Source organism: Stegastes partitus, unplaced genomic scaffold (assembly GCF_000690725.1).
Source record: "Stegastes partitus isolate 25-593 unplaced genomic scaffold, Stegastes_partitus-1.0.2 Scaffold46, whole genome shotgun sequence".
In the NCBI taxonomy this organism is placed as follows: Eukaryota; Metazoa; Chordata; class Actinopteri; family Pomacentridae; genus Stegastes; species Stegastes partitus.
This window is the reverse complement of record NW_007577777.1, coordinates 437,358-458,130: the sequence shown is the minus strand read 5'-3', so window position 1 is coordinate 458,130 and position 20,773 is coordinate 437,358. Positions and strand designations below refer to the sequence as shown.

The 20,773-nt window shown below is 39.7% G+C and overlaps 2 protein-coding genes across 2 annotated transcripts in view; both read right to left on the bottom strand.

Annotated features, from left to right (window-relative positions):
- Positions 1 to 1,256: 1,256 nt before the first annotated feature.
- Positions 1,257 to 17,474, bottom strand: grinaa (glutamate receptor, ionotropic, N-methyl D-aspartate-associated protein 1a (glutamate binding)). Its single transcript, XM_008306661.1, has 7 exons — positions 17,359 to 17,474; positions 7,794 to 8,130; positions 6,526 to 6,644; positions 6,170 to 6,370; positions 5,135 to 5,263; positions 4,579 to 4,722; positions 1,257 to 3,143 (listed from the first exon to the last, which is right to left on the bottom strand). The coding sequence occupies exons 2-7, from the start codon at positions 8,095 to 8,097 to the stop codon at positions 2,994 to 2,996; spliced, it is 1,047 nt and encodes a 348-aa protein (XP_008304883.1). The 5' UTR covers positions 8,098 to 8,130; positions 17,359 to 17,474; the 3' UTR covers positions 1,257 to 2,993.
- A 2,383-nt stretch (positions 17,475 to 19,857) lies between these two features.
- The window catches only part of mapk15 (mitogen-activated protein kinase 15), a 10,155-nt gene continuing 9,239 nt past the window's right edge, over positions 19,858 to 20,773 (bottom strand). The window contains exons 14-15 of the mRNA XM_008306650.1: positions 20,660 to 20,773; positions 19,858 to 20,492 (exon numbers count right to left, since the gene is read on the bottom strand). The exon at positions 20,660 to 20,773 is cut by the window's right edge and continues 37 nt beyond it. Coding sequence (XP_008304872.1) covers positions 20,298 to 20,492; positions 20,660 to 20,773 — 309 coding nt within the window. The 3' untranslated portion in view covers positions 19,858 to 20,297. The remainder of the gene's footprint in view (positions 20,493 to 20,659) is intronic.

Below are 20,773 nucleotides of genomic sequence, written 5' to 3'. Positions count from 1 at the left end.
CTGAACAGTTACGCTGGTTTTCGGAGATTTACAGATAACGACCGTTTAACAGATACAAGAAACGTCTTGTAGGATATTTTTCTGCCTATTAAAGTTAAACGTGGGCCTTCTAACCTCCCGGTTCGCTCATGTTTATCTTGACAAGAGTCGTCTTTTCCAGAACTATCCAGAACTCTTCAACCTGCGGACGAGCGCGCGCGTGCACACCCTCAGCAGAACATGTACGTATTTATTTATTTGTTTGTTTGTTTGTTTAAGTCGTAGATAAAAGCTATAGTTGAAAAACCAACAGTGTAATATATTACCTATTTTTCAGTTAATTACTGTCTTTTCTAAATTTAAGTTTATATACTACTTCTGCATAAGTCAATATGTAATTTTAATTTTTTAAAATAAATCTTAAATTACAGTTGAAAATTGGATGTAGAACACGTGTAATGCTTGTTTTTGCTTAATGTATGCTTTAATAATCTATTCCAATGCAAGTAAACCCTGTTATTAGCTTCTGATATCTACCAAGGTAACTGATCTGAAATACTGGACATCAGGAAGCAATAATATTTCAAATGAATAACGACTTAACACACATAAACTTAAAGTCCCTCTTCGGTCACTGATTTAACTTCTAAAAACTCATCTTGGTGTATCAAATTGACATATTTACAAGTTTCTTTTCCATAAAAATAATCCATTCATGCCTTAATATATGTACATATTCAAGCTGGAAAGCTATTCTGAAGAATAATGATATAGACAGGCCCACTCCTGCAAATTTGCCAGATTGGTTCTTTAGGTTCCTTATGCTTGACCTCCTGGAAGTCTGAATCTGTGTTTTTGAGACTGTTATTGGTACACTGCAGCTCCAAGGTGGAAATACTCAGCCACGATTTGTCTTTACACATTTTAAAAATAACGCCATATGGACATATATAGCAAAAAGCTAAAAACCTGAGTTTCATCAGAGGAAGTCTTTAACATAGATACAAATGTGACCAATATATAACTGTATGGTGTATAAGTAAAGTGTCAGCTCTTTGGTTGACAACTATTCACTATTTATTGGCTGCTACAGTTTTTTTTCTCTGATAAGACAAAACTCTTCTGATAATACCGGAAATGTTTTGGAAATCACAATGAGGAACATGCTTTTCTTTTATCAGATAAATGCCTCGGCAGGAGCTCAGGAAGTTACATTTCCTTTATCTGCTTTCCTTGTAACCTACTGAAACATAAATCACCACTCAAAGTCCAACACCTTTACATTGTATCAGTTTTAATGAAAAGCAAACAGCTGTGTCGAGGAATCCAGTTCAACTTTGATTTGATGCAAATATACAATGCGAACAGACCTACAAAGCCCAAAACTGACTTTTTACCTATACACATCAAACCACTAAGGAGTTCTATATACACTTACACGTCAGTTAGATACAAACACAATAATTTAGAAAAGAAAAAAAAAAAAAGGTCTAACAGGGCTGCCTTACAACACCGTGTCTCTCCAAAACATGAATAGCTGTACTGTGTGCATTATCAGCACATGCAAATGAGGAGAGGGTCATGCAAGAGGTGAAAATCCAAACAAAAAAAATTACAGGATAAAAATATTCATTCAACTTGTGTGTGTTGGCATGGAGGAGTGTTTTGGCTTCCAGTGTGTGTCAGTTCATTTTGTGTGTGTTTCGCTTTGTTAAGCAAGAGTGTTACCAGTGTGTTATGAGTCAAGTCTGAGTTTCATGTCTTCTAAGCTTTACACCATCTGCAAAGCAACCCTGTTCTCTACATCGAACTCAACATCCAGGGTATCTTCTGTTTCCTTCAAGTCCAGTGTCTGTTGTTTTAATATTAAAAAAAGGACCAGCTTTTTATGAAAGTGGCCAGAAATGCCTTAATTATTAGTTGTAATGAGAAAAAAAAATAAATACAACACTGAGTTTTACTTCACATTTATGACCAGACAAGAGGGGACAGTCAAAAGAAGAAGAAAAAAAAAAAAGATAAAGGAAAAGTAAGATGACGTCTCAGCTTTGGAGTTACACATATCATTTTAGAACAAAAACAAAATGTCTTCCTTTTGAAAAGATCTTCTGTAAGAATATACTGTTTATAAATATTAATTTATGTTTATGTCATATACATCCATCGCTGATCTTCATTCTTATGCCATTAATAGATTTTAGTTGCTGGACCATATGTTAAAGCACATTTTTCCAAAAAGCAACACATCCATTTGAATTGCTCCAGCATGCCTTTCAGAGGTAGGGGAGGAGGGGGGGATACTGGCATCATATACAGTAATACACTTAACTATTTACAGCTGTGACAAGCAAGCTAGAGGTATTCCTCTGGTAGCTCTAGAGAATCATACCACATCTTTAGTTGTGTTTCCAGTTTTGCCATGCAGAATTACTTCACACCAGCAGGCTGAAAGATAAGTTTGGGAAAACAGACAGATCTGAAGGAGGAGGGTATTTCTAACACTAACTTCTCTTCAGGCAAAGGTGGTTTGCATCAATATTTAGCGTTATCTTCCCCACTCATTTTCTGTTAAATCTCTACAGCAAGGCCAGGCTGAGTGCCAAGCACCCACAGGATAACAGGGTTTATTCTGCACTGCGCTGAGCCGAGCCAAACAGGAAAATCGGGGGGCAGGTGATGTCGACATAGCCATCTGTGTTAGTAGAAGCAGAGGACAGTTAGAGCAAGCGGAGTGGTCAAAACTGAAGACAGATCGTTCTGTCATTATTGGTAAGGTTTGCATTCGAGTAAATAAATAAGTGCCCCTCTCAGCTGCATCTTATGACAGGCTGCATTTCCTCCACAGCACTACTACCTGTTTTAACAACAGAACTGTGTGTGTGTGATAGGAGAGGAAACAAAGAGTATCGTGGGGAAAAAAGTTAGATGAGTCAGAGGGAAAGGGCATGTTAGCAACATTTCACAATAAAGGGAGGCATTCTCTGTCTCGCTGCTGTTCTCCTGCAGGTGCCGCCTCATTCACGGGAGCGTCCCACAATAGCCAGGATGTAGAGGAAAATGTTGATGATGTCGGTGTAGAGGTTGAGGGCGGCGAATATGTACTCCTCTGGACTCAGGGCCAGCTTCTTGTTGCCCAGGAGAAGCTGAGTGTCAACAGCCAAAAACTGCACAGAGGAAAGGTGAAGATTTAGAAGGTTTATACATATGTGATCTTTGATGACTGACGAAATTGATCAGCTATTCTTTTAGATACAATGATGCACTGAATACGTCCATATACTGTCATAAACGTATATCAGAATACACACAATCTACACGTTACTCTATAATATATACATATGGGATGTTAATAAGCAATTTCATTTCATTCAATGTTATCGTACATATGTAAAGTTTCTGTCAAGTATCAGACATATTATGATACTTTGGCTGCATGTAGACAGACAGAAACGCAGCCCTCTAGTCCATTTAAGGGAACTACGCTTTTAATTGAGGACAGATGCCAAAGGAAAGAAAAAAACAAAACAGGGTTGTCTGTCAAAAAAGTTGAACCTGACCTCACTTGGGCACTGCAGTGGTGAAGTAAGACATCCAGCTGCTAACATCTGGTAGATTACGTGACATCACCAATGTACCTTTTTTTTTTTAGGTATTGTTTGGCTTTTTTTCTTTTTTTTTGCACAGAATCATTAAAAATCTGCTATTTAGCATGCAACTTTGCAAAAGAGCAAAATCGATAATAACACTTTATAAACCACTTGGCTCATGGATTTCCTGGATCCATTTCTCACCGGTACTTAAAGCAACACACAATAAACCAGCCCTTTTAATTCAGGGCCATCTTTGATCTGAACACCTACTTAGGCTTTGAGACAATGTGGGTACCACAATGGATAGTACTGGTAGAAATGTTCTTGGTTATTTCTCCCAGTTCTAAAACGTGATTCAGACCTTCCTGTTCTATACTCATACCCTGTTAGCACTAGCATATTAAGACCAATAGAGCAAATGCTCTGACTTCAGGAGTTGCTCTTTACTATTAAATGCATCTGATCAAATCTTCTCCTGCTTTATCGGAGTGAATCTTGACGAGGTTATCTCCCTCATCTGTTGCCCCAACACACTCTGGATAATAAAATGTTTGTAATGTTTTAACAGCTGTTGCAATGAAGGTTGGATCTCAGTGCGTGGTCACACATTCCGATGTTAAGAGGAAACTTTCTGCAGCACTTTCCTCTAAGCATGAATCTTTTTCTCCACTCAGCTTGTGCTTAACTGTTTAACATTCTGCACATGCAATTCATATTGAGCACAATGAAGTTCACTGGAAGGTGGGACACCATCTGTATACCAATGATAACCATGGTCAAAAAATAAAACACACACAGGGTAGTGGCAAACTGGATAACAAACTCACAGATTAGATGTTGAAATTATCTGATCTTTCTCAAGAAATGACACCAAAATGATCATTGTTATAGTGCGGAAAATCCAACACACAGTGAACAAAAAAAGGAAAACACGTAAGAACCACTGAAATAATTTATGTGAAAAGGGTTGTAATTTATAAAGGATACATGCTCTAAGTGTGAAACTTACGCAGGTGAAGAGCAGGGCTCCCAGTGAGGCATAGACGATGTGCAGGATCCTGTGGCGGATGAAGATGCAGAGGATGGAGAAGAGCAACAGCACGATGAGGCACACAAACAGCACGCCCCGACATGAAGTGAAGTCGTACTTGCTCTGTAAAGAAAAAAATAAAATCAGATTCAAAAAACAAACAAAGCAAGATGTTGGAAAATATGAGCTGTGATAGGACATGAGAGCCGGCGCCCAGATGGACTTACAGAAATGTAATTCACTGCAGTTTGGATAATTTATAAGACTCTCAGAGGTTGTAGTTTGAATATTTCATGTTTTAAACCCATTTAAGAAGCAGTTTTAATTCTGAAAAAGATACTGTAGTGTGAGTGTGGCTTCAATGGGAATCTGCGCTCCTGCTGCGCTGGGCTGAGCACCTCAACGTGAATACTAATCAGAGGAAATTCTCACTTTTGCTTCAAATTCGACTCAAAGCACCAGAGGGAGGATGTTTGGATGTGTGAGTGTAGACGTTTAAACACGATTGCTAAAGCAGCCGTTTGTGTGTGCTGACCTGTAGAGAGAAGAGGACGACGGTGAAGCAGACCACTGCAGTGATGCCCACAGCCATGATGACGGTCTCTGTGTCGTAGAAGCTGGCGATCATGCCCACCATGTAGGAGAGGCTCAGCGTCAGGATGGACTGCAAGACGGAAAACAGTCACATTAACGTCACTCATTACACTCGTTTTAGGTTTTAGATTCAGCCCAAAATAGCACCTCTTTAAGGACCAGGGGATAACTGATAATAACTGCTTCATACCTACTGTCTGCCCTAAAGCTTACTTCAGAATTTAGAAGTGAGTATGTAACATCTAAGTGTTTTTTATCCTTCATTACACCTCTGCCTGGCATTTGACAGCATTTGATTTAAAGCGTCTACAGCATTCCTTTTAATTCGTTTTGCATATTTTAGTGCCTCACAGTATTTCTGTTGCATGTTAATATGGTGGATACAACGTGTGCATGTCAGAAGTTACAACCTGGTTTATTTATTATGTAAACTGACTTTTACAAGGAGTAGTCCTTGGGGCTAAACAATTGTTTGATTTTAAATCGATATCGCACTTTCAAACTATGCAATTAGCAAAGCGCTAAGTCTGCAATTTAGGATATTCAAGATGTGGCTATTAAACAGCAAGACTAATGCTGTAATTCAGTTTTATTTCATTCTAGCAGATTGAACTTTTAGTGGATGTTCATGCTGCCCATTGATCAATGTGTACTACGTGGTTCATTCAGCTGACATAGCCCAGTATTTCATAGCCACACATCGAATATTTTGCAGCACATCTGGTCCAGGGTTTAAACTGTTGTGCCAGTGATTTTAACAAATTCATGTTCTGGGTGACAAACACACTTTTGGTATCTCATGTGGTAATGCTCCACTGCACGTTTACTACATAGTGAATACTGAACTAAAGACTGACTTTATATCACAAATCAGATCGCAGCATCTCTCAGACAAGTAATTAATTAAACACTTTCCCCAAATCGTTCCACCCGAGTACTTCTTACTTTATTACTTGGTGTTCAGGCAAGTTCTTACCAGAGCAACCAAATTCCAGGGGTGCTTGCGGCGGAAGTCTCCACAGCAGCTGAGGACAATCAGAGCCACAAAGAAGACCGCATACGACACATAGTATGTCCATGGGTTACGACGCACAAAGTACTTGGCATCATCGACAAAGGTGAAGACGGCAACGAAGGAGAAAGTGACCAGCAGCTGCACTGTGAGAACCATGAAGACCTGAAGAGAAATTAAGAGGTATTAAGCAATTTCTCAGAGATGGAGAATTATGTTTTGGTAGTAGTTTGTGATAATGTGAGATACATTGCAGACTGTGTTTCCTTCTACATTATCTATTTAACATTTTTTCTCCTGTTAGATACTCAAAGACCTACTTTTCTGATGAAAGCTTGCCGGATGGTTTTGTCCTCAAAGCCAGAGTTGGTGAACTCTTCATTGTCGTAGTAAGATGGAGGCCCATCGCCATGGTAACCAGGACTGCCTGCAGGTGCTCCTGAATAACAATTATAAGACGCCTATTAGGGGCTTATAAAGTCAGCTTGCAAAACAAGTGGATGGATGTTTGTGGCGTTTTCAGTGCACTCTGATTGTAGTATTGATCATTCCACTGATTGCCTATTCATCTGTGCAGAGTCTCATCCAGAGTGGGCTCAGTAATGTGCTCTCCCACAGCTTTCCATAAGTGCCGGCTTCTGGCCCAACAGTCAACCACTCGTCTAAGTCCAGCTGGCCACCTAATAATTTTAATTTTCATGTATGCTTTATGACCACTAGCCTCTGCTTCAAAAGAGCATGATGATAGAGAAACATGCCTTTTCGTTTGTCTATGTGTGTGTTAACAGACAGTTAACAGTTGTCCTTAGTGTTTGACAAATACTAGCGATAAACATTATTAATTGCATTGGGGACATGGCTACTTTGGAAAACATCGGTAGCAGCAGCTTGACTGTAATGCAGTTAAGCATTAGAAAGTCCACTGAAGGTGGCTTAATAAATGAAAGAATTATTAAATCATCTTTATTGACATTGCATTATGTTCCTAGTAGAACAGTACATTAACCACATTGTAGCACGTCTCAAGCCTTACAGGGAAGATGTAAATAAATGCATAAAAAATAAGGTCTGATGATTTTTTTTGCACAGGTTCTGATTAGTCAGGAACAGGCATGGTTTTAGACATTAATAGCTCCTGACAGACTGTGAAGGCTGAAATATACAAGCCTAATTCTCTTTCATAATAATTTCCTGCATGTTTACACTCGGTGTCGGCATGCCCCCAGACCTCCTGAGCTGACCACATAATTCCACTCTCTGGCTACTCCACTATCCTTCTGGAAACACTGGCTCTCTTATTGCCAGTGATAAAAAATATGCCGAACACTTCCTCCAGCTTTCACGTGCAAAATTTAGACAGTTTCATCAAATAAGTGGAAAAGAAAAACAACTTAAGCTGAGCACATAGTTTTTGGCAAAATAACAGACAGATCATCAGCAAAATAGAATTTCACAATTTGCTTATTGTCATGTATGTAAAGCCCCACTTTAGCTTTTTCATGTTTTACTACCTCAGTGAAAAAATTCAGTATGTATTTGAAAAAATACAGGTACTAAGAAGGCAAAAGATGTTATTATAATCACTCACCCATCGGGTCTCCAGGAAAGCCTGGCTGTCCAGGTCCTTGCTGATAAGGCCCCTGAGGGTAGGGTCCCTGTGGGTAGGGCATCTGAGGGTAAGGCATCTGAGGGTATGGACCAGGGGCAAAACCTGGGCCTGCTTGTGGAAAGCCAGGCTGTCCATATCCGGCGGCTGGTGGGTATGGTCCCCCTGGGGCTTGGCTGTAGTTGGGAGGGGGCATGCCAAAACCTGGCTGAGGGGGTCCGTAGACGTTGTTATGAAGTGGGTTTGTCTCACCCATTACAGGGTATCCACTCTTGTCCTGCGACATGGTGTGGAGAAATGCTCACTGTGCAGCAACAATCTATGAAAAAGAGAAATGCAGAATTATACAGCAACTACTTAGTTTTAAACATCAGGGCTCCAGACAAACTTTTTCACTGGTAGCACCGGTGCGACCAACTTTCTCATTTGGTCGCACCTCCCACCTTGTCACAGGTAAAACATATGACTTGCTGAACATTAATCGATAGACTCTACAATTTACCAGTGTTCCCTAAACGCCCCACATTGCAGCTGTTGTAGCTGCTGTTGGTATCTGTGGTGTGCTCAGACAGGTGTGCGACCAAAAATGACTTTAAAAAGAGTTAACCGGGGCATTCTCATGTCAGATTGTCCAAGATGAAACTGAGTGATTTTTTTTTTTTTTACATGCACCTTTTTCTATGAGCAGAAAACACAGCGGATGCAGGTGTGCTCTGTTTTTCAAGAGAGGACCTAATTTTTAAGCATAAATACTGCAGTACACCGACGGTATAAAAGTTCTACTTCCCACCACTGTAGTCCACACAGCAGCTTCCTGTGCCTGTTACAGCGACACTAATGCAGCTTAATAATCATCTTGCGCTCACACCAATGCGACCTGTTGAAATTTTGCCTCACACACTCTCAAAAAAGGTCGCAAATGTGACCATTTTGGCCGCAGTCTGGCCTTGATCATCTATATCCGGCACAGACATATACTAAGCAGATTTAAATAGAAATGTTACACTCACACCTTAGACATTTGTACACGTTCACAATTATTCTTGCGCTGCAACTGTGCCACAATGAAGCAGAGAAAAAATAATGACAGTACAACATCTAGGCCAAACTGGCAAAGACACAAACACTGCATCTGCCTGATTAAAAATGTGACAGGCAATCAAACAATGCAGCAAGAGGAACGGACAGAGAGCGACTGAGCAGAACCACCGGACACAGCTTTTCTATTTTACAAGAGGATTTGTAGTTGTACTGTCCTTTTAGCTTCCTTTTTTTTTTAGGGCTGGACCCGAATAACCGAATATCTGAACATTCGGTCATTGTGCTGGTATCTGGATAGCAATTTTGATATCCGAATATTCAATATCCAATATCCAATATCCAAAAATCACAAACATGACTTTAAATGAATGGTCATGTTCCTCTGTAACATGTTGCATCCTTGTTCACACAAATATCTATTGTATGTCTGTGTGTCCTGAAGAGGGAACCTTCCTCAGTTGCTCTCTTCCAATAATTTTCACTTATTAAATTAAAGGTCTGCAGCACAGACTGTGTGCTGACAGATGTTAAAGTATGCAACTGTTTGCTAACAACAGGTCACCGTGTCAACTTGTGGGTATATATCAGGTTATTTGAGAGAGGGAGAAGACACTTCACAGCTCAACAAATCTTTTGCACCATTGCCTTTTCTGATAAGCAACCAAGCACCGGTTTCTGTTTCTGTTTGGGTTTACTAAGCCTCACTCTTGTGATCAAGGTGAACTGGCACCACAAGCTCATTTAAATGTGAAAGATGCACAGTTCCTAATGACAAGCAAAATCATCTGAACCAGAGTGCGACGAAACTGTGCCAACTGCAGGACAAAGGGGGCCATTTTATTATTAAAATGTTATTTCTGCAGATTCCAAGTCAATGTAAGTGGTTAAATAATGATGAAATCTAGGCAATCACACAACTTTAGGATAATAAGAACGTGCTGAATCTGTAGACACTATGACAACATCTAAAGTACGGCTGCTTCTTTAAATAGATGTGGCAATAGCTACATGTTTACGTGCTGTAATGCAAAGAGATGAGAGAGCAGTGAAGGCATGGTTATCAATGAGCAATTTCCCTATGGGGACTATGAAAGTTATTCTTATAACAATCTTCCTACAGTATTTCACTAGAAAGCTGTTTGCAGGCCACAGAATCTATAGATATTAGAAAAGGCACTCGCATCACACCCCTCTGTGAAGAATGGTTAGGGGAGGGGCGTCTGATTGTTATGGCTGACAACAGGAAGTGTGAGATTTAGGAAGTGGATTAAAGAGAAAAACAATGAACAAAGGACGTGATGCTAAATGTGTTTTTTTTTCCAGGAATTGTACTTCTACAAAAACATAACTGCACAGAATCTCCTCTGACTCCACAGTGTAACATTATGCATGCATTTGGACATATAATAACCCACCATAGACAAATAATACTACTCTACAGTAGCTTTAGTTCGTGGAACCCACTAGCTGATGTTTAATCATGCAACTACTTATTTATTTTCAGTGTCAACTGAACTGCCAAATATTATCTCAATAATACTATGTAAAAACTATATTAATAGTTCACTTCACAAAATGTAAGAAAATAGTAAATATAAAACTACCTGTAACACAAATACATTCTGCGTCTTACCACATTTTTAAAAATGCTGTAAATCACCATATTGGAGAGGTCTGATCTTGGTAATGTAAAGACTTTTTTCCTTAAAAAGTGACTTAGATAAATGATTATTAGAGGTCTACATGATTCTCTTTACTGCAGGAAAAACACTGGATTTATGTAATTGACTCTGATCTCATTGGAAACTTAACATTAAATAAGAATCACGGGCTGCATTCGTACATAATTCATCAACTAATTCATGAACTGTATGAACTTAGTTAACAGAGAATGTGAAGTGAAGGAGGGATGGATGGTGAAGAGAAACTACAAGACAGCGAACACTGTCCACACCAGGAGTGACAGCATTACTGTGGCCCCAGGTGGTGCCTTGGTAACCAAATGTATTATTAATCTGCTTTGCTTCAGGAAGAGACCTGACATGTTAGCCATCACTGCAGTGACCCTCCCCCACCAGGCCCCTGTCCATCCTGGGTCAACAGGTTCCTCTGCCATTGGCATTGTAATCTATAATGCTAACAAGGCATCTACAAAACTGAAATCTCTGTGCAAGAGAGGCCAAATTTACAAGGTTGATTAGTGCTTCCAAATGTGCTGTGCAGGTTTCATATAAAGGCCCACAGTCTCCAGAGGAAAACTTCTGCCGAGCAGGAAGCGGGCCAAAAGCCATTGAGCCAATTGCTGACTTCAAAAGAAGCCCTGGAGTGGGGAGCAGGCCGGCTTTACAGTGGTGCAGAGGCCTGTGCTGTTTAAGATACTCTTACTATAGAATAGAATAGAATAGAATAGAATAGAATAGAACTTTAATGATCCCTTTGGTGGAAACCTCAGGGAAATTGCTGAGTACTATAAGTACTATAAGTGTACAGTTGTGTATATAATGCATACATATGCAAACACACTCTGAGCGTCACCATCAACTTAAAAAAAAAAATACACAGAAGAACATAAACATCCATTCAGCAGCAGATCAGAACACTGAAAATCATGTTTACTGTTTGTCATACTCCATCCGTCTCCTCCCCTCTTTTCAGGCCACACTGAATTAACAGTAAGCGTTATGCAACACTGCTCTATTTTCCCTGACAAACACATCCGTACTCCAGCGTGTGTCCTCATGATCCTTGTCTGTTCATCACTAGGATGGGCCAGTGAGACACTGCAGACATGCTGGCGGTGGTTCACACTGACAGTCTCCATTAAGATCATAGCAGATTACAAATCATTATCTGAGGAGCCAAATCCCTCCCTGGACAACAATGGTTGTGTAAGGAGGACATACTACACACTAAGCAGCACAGTTTTGCTATTTCTTGAGAATCAATCTGGCAGTTCATTGTTTGCACTGTAGTCAAAATGAGTTTACATAAATACATTACTCTGTCCTGTACAGAGAGACAATACCATCTACAATAACTGTAAACACAATCCAAATTTTGTTTGCTTATGTCACACAAAACAGGAAATCTGTCCGCTAAATGAACCCAGAGATGTAACTAAATAACCTCAACTAATCATGTGACACACACACTCAGAAGCATGTGATCCCCTCCATGTCCATTGCAATGAGGTTCAAATCATGCAGTTCTGTCCTGGGATCGTCAACTTTGCAACTATTACATTACTGACAAACCAAATAAAGCCTGTTACCTTCATCTTTAATCAGTTTGGTCAACAGAGAAAAAAAAAAAATGAAACAGGCTTATGACAAATTCTGTGAGTGCAAGGTGATTACTCAAACTACTTATTTTGTCTGACCAACAGTCAAAATTTTAATGATTTATATTATATTCATTTTGAATAGGAACAGAAAAGACAAAAAAGCAGTAAAATTTTAAAATTGGGAAGTTGGAACCAGAGAATATTTAGAGTTTTGCAAAAAAGAAACTATTTTAACCACAATCAAAATAGCTGTAGTTGCATGTGTACAGCAAGAACTTTTTTAAAGAAGAATTTTTTACATTTATAAAAACTTAGAGTTAAAAATAACAGAGTGGACAACAAAATATTTTCAGAATGGTAGCGTGAGTTAAGCAATTTCCCCTCAGGGTTCAATAAAGTATTTCTGAACGAATTTAAAATATTAATTTCAGCCAGAAAGTTTTTTTTCCCATAAATTTAAAAAACAATACCTGAATTATCTCTCAACCCTGATCTATATTTATATTTTGAAATTGTTTCAAAATTCAAAAACCTTAAAAAAGCTTCAGATATGTTGAACAGAGGTGGCTTCACAATGTCTGTCGTGGTGTAGGTAAATTCATCTGTGCTGGCCTGTTTGTGGCTTTTTATCTGTGTACAATGGATTACCTTGTATAATCCAACGTTAACACACCACGCAGTTCACAGGACGGGACGCTAATATCAGAAATGTGCATGAAGTCACAACAGCTGTGTAAGAGCAGACAGCCTTCTCCTCTGACCTTTTGACAACAGATTGATTGTCCATGTGTCTTTAGTCATTCATAAATGTAGCTGTAGTGCAGCTAAAAAAAACTTTTATGATAAAACCAGAACTGTACAGAAATAATTAAAACAATGGTATTAAACAAAGAAAGCAAACACAGTTGTGAGAAACACAAAAAAGTTTGTGCCCTCTCTTTCAGCCACTCATCCTACAAGTGTACAAGTTCAAGTGAAAAACCACAATAGTTTCACTTCTATATTTGAGACTAAATTAAAATGAATAAAGTCAGTACCGCTTTTCTTTCTTTCTTTCTTCTTTTTTTTTTTAAAGAGTGGGGAGTCAGTTTAAGGGACGGCTCCTAAAGCTTTACAAGCATTACGTGGGAGATTTCAAATCCTCTTAGGAGAGACGCCCAAACGCTGTGGATAAAGACAGTGCCACTATCTCTGGCTTCTGCTGATAGCTATCGCTTGGGGAATTAGGTTAAAGGGAGGGATTCAGTGGGCTAGCCGGAGAGCCAAGTTAACACAATTAGGCTGGCACAATACCTCGACAACCCTATATACAACATGCTATGTGCATGCCTGAGCAACGCCAGGAACCACAGTGACAACACAGGAACCACAGTGACAACACAGGAACACACAAAGCCGTGGTTGAGGCCAATACGGAGGTCAGCATGTTGCAGCATATGGCACCGCAACAAGCTAAAATGGGAAGTAGTGGTCTTTGATGGATGATGTTGTAAGCAGTGAAATAAAATGGAATCATTTTAAAAACAGAGTGTGCAACTTTTAAACAATGCATTTTAACATGTACAAACCAGCATCAAGTGATATAATCAAACATAAAATGCTGTTTCACAGTCACATGATGACTGAGTAACTCTGTGACAACACAGCTTTGTGACCCGTGGGGAGAAAAAGCTTCACATGGTTGTTTCACACACATTACACCAACAACAGAACCAGCTTAATTTTATCCAAACTCCTAAAAGTAGTCAGTACACATTGACAACAGTTTGTGTCCTATTATAAAAGAGTCGACTGGACCACCTGGCAGATAAAAGCCTCCACAGTGTTGCTTTCAGCCCATCAGCCAGCTAGTGCAGCAGTCTGGCAAGACAGTGTCATCATGACGTGCAGTGTCAGCAGCAGCTCTGGCTATGTCAAACCTGCAGACATCTCGCCTGGTGGCAGATGGCTGCACTTTAGCTACGTTAGCATCATATGGCAACAAACTGCTGCCACTCTAAGATAAATATATGCCCAATTTCTTATTATAATGGAAAAATGTTCTTGCTATAATGGAAAAAAAAAAAATTAGAATAATTTCCCATTAGTTACAATCCTCTTTTCTTTTCTTGACTTGATTGAATGTTGTTTCTCATAGGATCATGAAAGTTTTGTCATTATGGCAAAAGAACATATTCTTTTTAAACAAACTAACTTTGTAATTAGTCATAATGGAAATACATTTCATTGCAAACTGAAAGCAGACTGTTTTTCCCTCCTGGCAGCAGTACTCTGTTGTAGCATAAACACTAGTTGAGAGTTAAAAATCAAATATTCGCTGCTTACAGTGTGTAAACCAATTGTAGGAGGTGGTACTGGCAAGAGAGATAAGCTGGTTGTGTATCCAAATCTTATCAAACAAAACTGAAGAATAAGCAACACTGACTTATTCAAAATGTTTAATATATCTCCTCTAATTGAGAAACGTATTTAATTTACTGCAACAGAAATTCAGTAATCCTGGTCCAAGCAATTAAACTTAAAACTGTATTGAAAAGAGAGTCCAGATGGCATCATGTGATGATCACGGTCTGATGACAGGCCGTGATCTGATGCTATCGGTCCCCTTGAGCTTCAGTTAACACAAGGCAAAAAATGAAGAGCCTCAACCACTAACACTGTCAGCTTATGACTAAAAATAATTTACTGGAGGGTTTTAAAAGACCAATATGGGATCTGGACTGAAGAAAATGTTGTTTCGGCTAATGGAGACAGCATGTATTTTGAGGTATGTGCATTATTCATGGAGAGAGCCTTACACTGAGATATCAATGCCTGCGCACATAGAAACAGGTATAAGGGGATACAGTGGCAATATTGTGACTGAAGTTTCAATGTCTCCTTTTGGGTCTTAGCAGCTGGTGAACTACTAAGAGGACAATGTTCTGATCTTATCAACACGGTTCTATCTAGGATTGGGCTGAGCCACACCAAAAGCTTGTGTCCTCTGAGCCAATGATAAGTTGTCAACCATCAGGGAAGGACCTTAATCATTAATTGTGTAATTTTGGATTCGTTCCTTTCCAAAGTTATTGGCGTTTATTGTATTATTGATTGTGGGAGGGTGGCTGTGATGTGGGTCACGTCACGTAGTAGGATGTGCGCTGGTCGGAGGGAGTGGCGATCTTGTAGGTCCGTGACTCCGATAAAGATATGTGTGCGTGAATGACAGGTGAGTGCAGTCATTGTAGGACTTATGGTGTATTTATATGTTCATGTGGTTGTGCAGGACATGTCTGTATTTGTGTGGATGAGAGTTCGGGGTTCATTTATGTTAATTGTCTGCCGTGTCTCTACCTGCTTGCTCGCTAGTCACCTAGCTCACCTGTCCCTGCCCATTAAGTTTAAATGTCATGTGTATTCGTGTTATGGTTGTTTGATATATAGTTTAGAGGGCATTATCGCTGCAGTAGATGTGCCATGAGTAGTTTGATTGTATATTTATTTGCCGCTGTTTAGTGCGACGCGTCACCGGATGTAGTACCGAACGGACTTCAAATTAAGAGCGTCGTCACCGGAAGTGATGTGTGTGCTACTGATGAGTGTAGAAACTGTTTCAGCGAATTATTGTTTGTTATTGCACTGGTGACGTGTTAAGTTAATTTATATATGTGTTTGTTTAACTAAGTGTATATGTTATTTCTGTTTTAGGGAAACCACACACACACAAACAAACACACCCATGCTGTTCAAGATTGTCAGTAAAGAAAGAAGACGACACTAAACCAGCATCTCCGTCTTTATTTACCTCACTCGCCACTCTGAACGTCCTCAAGCAGTGCTCTGGCCAGCACTCCAGGTGTGAGCTTTGATCAAACCCTAAGGCCAGCACCCTACTAGGCAGAGACATCTTTTCTTCCCCTACATATGCTGTGTTATGTTATTCCAGCCATTTGCATAAACAAAATGTCTAGAATCTTGAAAAAGCATAGGTACTGGTGATTTTCCTTTAGGGCTGGCTAAAACCTGTATGGGAACACCAAAACATAATCTAAGCAGGAAATCTCTGCCAATTAATTAATCAACTATTGATTGATTCTTTCAGCCTAAACAAATATTGAAATACTATAGTCTAAAATTATGGCAAAATAATTAAATAATGCCACCCACTCCTCATTCAAGCTGAACAATCAATTTGTCTGTATCCTTTAAATTAAAAAAGATCACTAATAATATTAAAGAAAAGTCAGGTCCCCGTTGTTTATGTGGATCACATGTTAATTATGTGTGGTGCAATAGACAGCATGACAGGTCAAAGCAAAGTAAAATCAACTTACTATACCCTCATGAAGACATTAATAATACAGATACTGCCACAAGTTAAGACACCGTTATTTGTATAGCCTGTTTAAAACAACAGAAGTCGGCCTAAAGTGTGACATTAATTTGCAGAGGGAGAAACAAAACGATCTAAAGTTGCCCATGCATTTGCTGGATGCAGTATTCATTATGTGCACCACAGATCGGATTTATGTGTAACCTTAGATGACTTAGAACACATCAAAATACAAGAGAAACTAAAAGTGAAGAACAAGCAGCGGGAGAGACGAATGATTAAATCAGACAACGCCGTGAAAACCGAAACAGAAACATGGATCCAAGCGCAAACGGTCCATTTTCCCGGTGCACCTGCAGAAGGCGCATATCCACGCAGGCCTCATCATTACATCATTACATCAAACCCACAAATACAGCTCCCAAACTGCGAGGACCACCGTCACAGCGGAACATGCACAAACAACGAGAGAGCAGCAGGCCGCAGACCCCCACCTTTAAAACACACACACACACACACACACACACACAAGCTAGCTCGCCATGATGAATCCATTCTCGGCAAGTTTTTTTTTTCTCGGTTGGCGACCACACGCCGCGCCCCCCACGTTAACAGAGCAGTCCTGTCAGCTCCTTTTAAAGGCCAAACAGCTGCTCTTTGAGGTTTATTATAATTATTAGTAGTTATCCGGAGAACCGCTAACAGCTAATAGCACCTGTTTTGCGATTTCACCGCTTTCTGTGTTGCGCACGTTCAGTCACCGTTGGATGCTGACGCGGCTAACAAAAGCGCTGCTTTGGCTAGCCGCATTAGCAGCGTATTAAAAAGCTAAATAAAATACAAAATTTAAAAAAAACAGCTAAATTAACAAAAAAAATATGGAGTATCGAAAACCACAGCGTTATTACCTGTAATGTTTACTCGAGAGCACTTGCCGACATGAAGGCTCCCCGCTCCTCCTCCTGGGTCTCTGGAGTCCGACTGAACAACTGGGTCGAGGGCCGCTGACGACACCACACGACGCGGTCACGTGGTTTGTGGGAATCTCCGGCCCGTTACACGAAAATTACACAGAACCTGGCCCTGATGGAGAGTTTCCCGTCACGTCGTTACGGCCAGGAGATATCTAAGATGTGGAAGTTTGACTCATGTAACTGAGAAAAAAATGTAAAAAAATGCAGCCATGGAATGATCTGGATGGATCCAGCCCGTGCTGCACGATAACAGTCATGTGGTATATTATCAGCGCTGCCCAGCACTCTAACTTTAATTGTCCCTTTATGCTGCTAATCCACGGGGAAATGTTGCCCTCTGCATTCATCTGACAGCTTCAAGTTGGTGAAATATTAAAATTTATCTCCAAAGAACCACCTACTTTATAGAACACAACAATTTTGTTAAAGATTAAGCCACTTGTTAAGCTTTTTTTTTTTTTTTGCTTCTTGGTCAGCAAGAAAAGACCAAGGCGTTCCCACAGTTTGTTACTGATAACCAAAGGCGTTGCTTTTATGATCGTGACATGCTAAAGGTTTGATGCAAAGCCCAGAAATTTTTATTCCATCTGTTTCAGAGTGAAATGAAAATGTGAGAAACTGCTGTGCCTCTTGGCAAAGTACAGTCATCCTGCTTTCTTTCTGTTTGTCACCCATGTTGCACATTGATATTGAGGTGAATGCAAGCCAGTCAGACCAGTGTTGAAGAAATTTTTACTCATAGTCCTCATGTGAAGTTTGTAAGGGGACAATGAACAACAGGGGGTGGAATCGGGTGCCTGTGACAGGAGGTGGGAAAACACATGACAACAGGGAATGAATTCAGGGGTCTGTGACCATCAAAATAAAAGAAAATGACTTTCTTCATCACCAGTGATTCTCAAACTGTGTGCCTTTGTCTTATTTCTGATGATTTACAGACACAATCATGTGTACAGCTTTGTCCGTTTGAGAATCTCTGAGCTACAGCAGAGTTGTCGAGGGAGATTTGTTTATCTTATAGGCTATTTATACTCTGTAATTTAAGTGATCGGGCCTTTAAATAGTCCAAGCGCCGGTGAAGGAATCTAAGCTCACCCATGAAGTCCCACAACACGGTGAACACAAATAACTAATAATAATCAGACCAAATGTGCTGTCTGTGTTGCTGACAGAAAACACACTGAAAATTCTAAGTTTAGCCTCATGAGAACTTATCTAACTACAGCGAGAGGAGATAACTCTTCCTCCACATCCTCTCGCTTCATCTTTTTGTCAAAGCTACTTCTCTCTTTCCAGTCCCACCTTTCCGTTGAGCAGCTACAACCACATGCCAGCAATGACAAGCCTCAAACTATGTGTCTTGGATTTCCTCTTATTTACGGTAATTTAACAGCTACAATCACGTGTAAAGGTGTGCCCTAGAAATACTTGCTTTCATAAATGTGATTTAATAGTAATGTGGGTGCCTTAAATAGTCCAGGAGAAGAGATGCAGATGCTGGTGAGGGGAGAAAGTTCACCCATAAAGTCCCATAACACAATGCTTTAAGCAGAACAAGTCTGCAGCAACTTACAGTGAAACCATAAAGTGCATTTTCATTGTTAGTCAGCTATCTGTTGCCTTATTTCGTAAGTTACTTTAGTGATTAGAGAAGCTATGTTCTATATGTAGTTATGGGCAGTATCCATACACACAATAGCATTGCTGCTGCAAATATCCCTCTTAGACACTGTGACACTTGATATGATTAAAAAAAAAAAAACGATATCCTTGATGTGAGTAAACAATACCTACCCCAGCATTTTTTATAAACGATATATTATTTTTGAGGGTTTTAACACATGATTGAAAAGGTCGACAGCTATTTTTGGAATTATTCTAATTTTTGTAAATAAATAAATAAACAAACAAATAAAAAAGTCGGTCCAGGACTATTCATAAAACAGTCAGGGCTTTGAACACACAGGCCAGATGCCGTCCCTGCTGATAACTGTACTTTGTGCTTAGGGAAGTAACGATCTTGCTGACGGAACTATTGCACAACTTTTCTCAGTAAAATACTATGGAAACATGCAGACTTTGCCTCTTTAGGTTAAGCAACAACGAACAGTTTTCCACAAACTTTTTTTTCTTTTATTCCAGTGTCAACTTTGGACCCTTTGTCATCTTTTATATATCTATGTGTTGTAATCAGTTCCACCAATGATTGATTCTTGTTTCATTTAAACAAATCCTTGAAGCCCTAAAAAGTAAAAATATAATTTTTTCTATTTTAAAAGTTGTTCCTATCCCCCCATTACAGAGCATTCAACTCATGGCCCCTCCGATTTATCTTGTGACCCTATAGATGGAGCTTGGGAACCACTGGACTAACTGTATTTTCCCGACAGAATAAGAAGACATTTGTAAGTCACAACATTCAGTTGCAATGGATTTTTTTTTTTTTTATATTGCTGTATTATTACATTTTTAAACAGGCACGAGATCTGAGTGCTTCCACCTCAGTTTATCACTAAACGTCGTGGTGGTTTGATGTTACACATTACACAGTGGATTTGTATCTTTTCCATTCTGTACACAATAGAATAACAAGTTATTGCTGTTGTATTCACATGAAAAATAATCTCTCACTGCATATAATCAATTCATCAAAACATCTATTTGCATATTTTACAGTAATTCAGTGTCCATGTGAAACCCGCTGGCTTAATGCACTTAATGAAATGTTGACCCGTTAGGCCTACAGGTCAATATCTACACACAGTGGATCAACATGAGGAATAGATTCTTTTTACAGTATCTCTTTCAGTTTGCCACGCGACCAGGCAAACTCAAACACATTTGCCCCTATGTAACCACTGATGTGACAGCAGTTATTGGTTGTAAGGGCGACTTTGAAGCAGATTGTCCAGATCAGTCTTGTTGATGGTGCCATAGGCCTGGGAATAGCTGCCTAGTTTGGCTCTTGGGTCACCTGCAGCAGCCACGTTACAGTTACTCTGAAATACTTTCTTGCTGAACCGTGGCGGTGGCCGAGCCTCACGAACCAGAGAACTGGAACGCTGGTTCTGTATGACAAAGAAAGGTAAAATAATGCATGATAATCATTCAATTTCTTTTGTTTAGCAGAGTTTTAAAAACATGTATTTTTGTGCATTGAATGTTGAAATCTGCATTTTAGCGTTTGTATAAAATGCCTAAAACTGTATTCAACTCTGACACGCAGCAGACTGACCAGGCGCGCGGACGTGACGTAGAGCCCTGCAGACAAAGACGATTCATCCTTGCGGACTAACGGGTTGTTCTGGGTTTGGTTTAAGGTCAAGGAGAAGGAACGGTTATGGGCCAC